Source organism: Photinus pyralis, unplaced genomic scaffold, assembly GCF_008802855.1.
Source record: "Photinus pyralis isolate 1611_PpyrPB1 unplaced genomic scaffold, Ppyr1.3 Ppyr1.4_LG2, whole genome shotgun sequence".
Lineage (NCBI taxonomy): Eukaryota > Metazoa > Arthropoda > Insecta > Coleoptera > Lampyridae > Photinus > Photinus pyralis.
This window is the reverse complement of record NW_022170403.1, coordinates 6,407,453-6,407,885: the sequence shown is the minus strand read 5'-3', so window position 1 is coordinate 6,407,885 and position 433 is coordinate 6,407,453. Positions and strand designations below refer to the sequence as shown.

At 36.0% G+C, this 433-nt stretch overlaps 1 protein-coding gene across 1 annotated transcript in view; it reads right to left on the bottom strand.

Annotated features, from left to right (window-relative positions):
* Positions 1–260: 260 nt before the first annotated feature.
* The window catches only part of LOC116163157 (chromatin-remodeling complex ATPase chain Iswi-like), a 15,609-nt gene continuing 15,436 nt past the window's right edge, over positions 261–433 (bottom strand). Inside the window, exon 9 of the mRNA XM_031477007.1 lies at positions 261–270. Coding sequence (XP_031332867.1) covers positions 261–270 — 10 coding nt within the window. The remainder of the gene's footprint in view (positions 271–433) is intronic.

Sequence of the window (433 nt, the reverse complement as noted above, 5' to 3'; positions counted from 1 at the left end):
TAATTTGATTCGATTATGATGGAGTACGTACGGAAAATTATGGACCCGGCAGCGAATTTCCGAACCCCATCCTTATTCAGCGCACCGCTTTACCGAATAGAGCCGAACTCATGATTTCACGCTTCTCAACTCAATTCAGAGTGCTGTGCTGAACTTGGGTGGGGTCTGGTACTTGATTGCGAGAGCAGATCCAAGAATTTAGTTTAAAAATTGTGTGATTAAGACTCAAATGAGTACATTGGAGATCAAAATAGTTTCAATTAAACATATCTGAACATTAATTTCATTTAAAAAGATTGGCCGGTTAAATTCTATAACTAATCCGTACTGATTTATTTATTTTACATACTGATTTCCCACAATAAATTAATATTTGATGAACTTATATGAAGACTTTCCATCTTATTCGCGTAGGGTATGGTACGTAGGTATA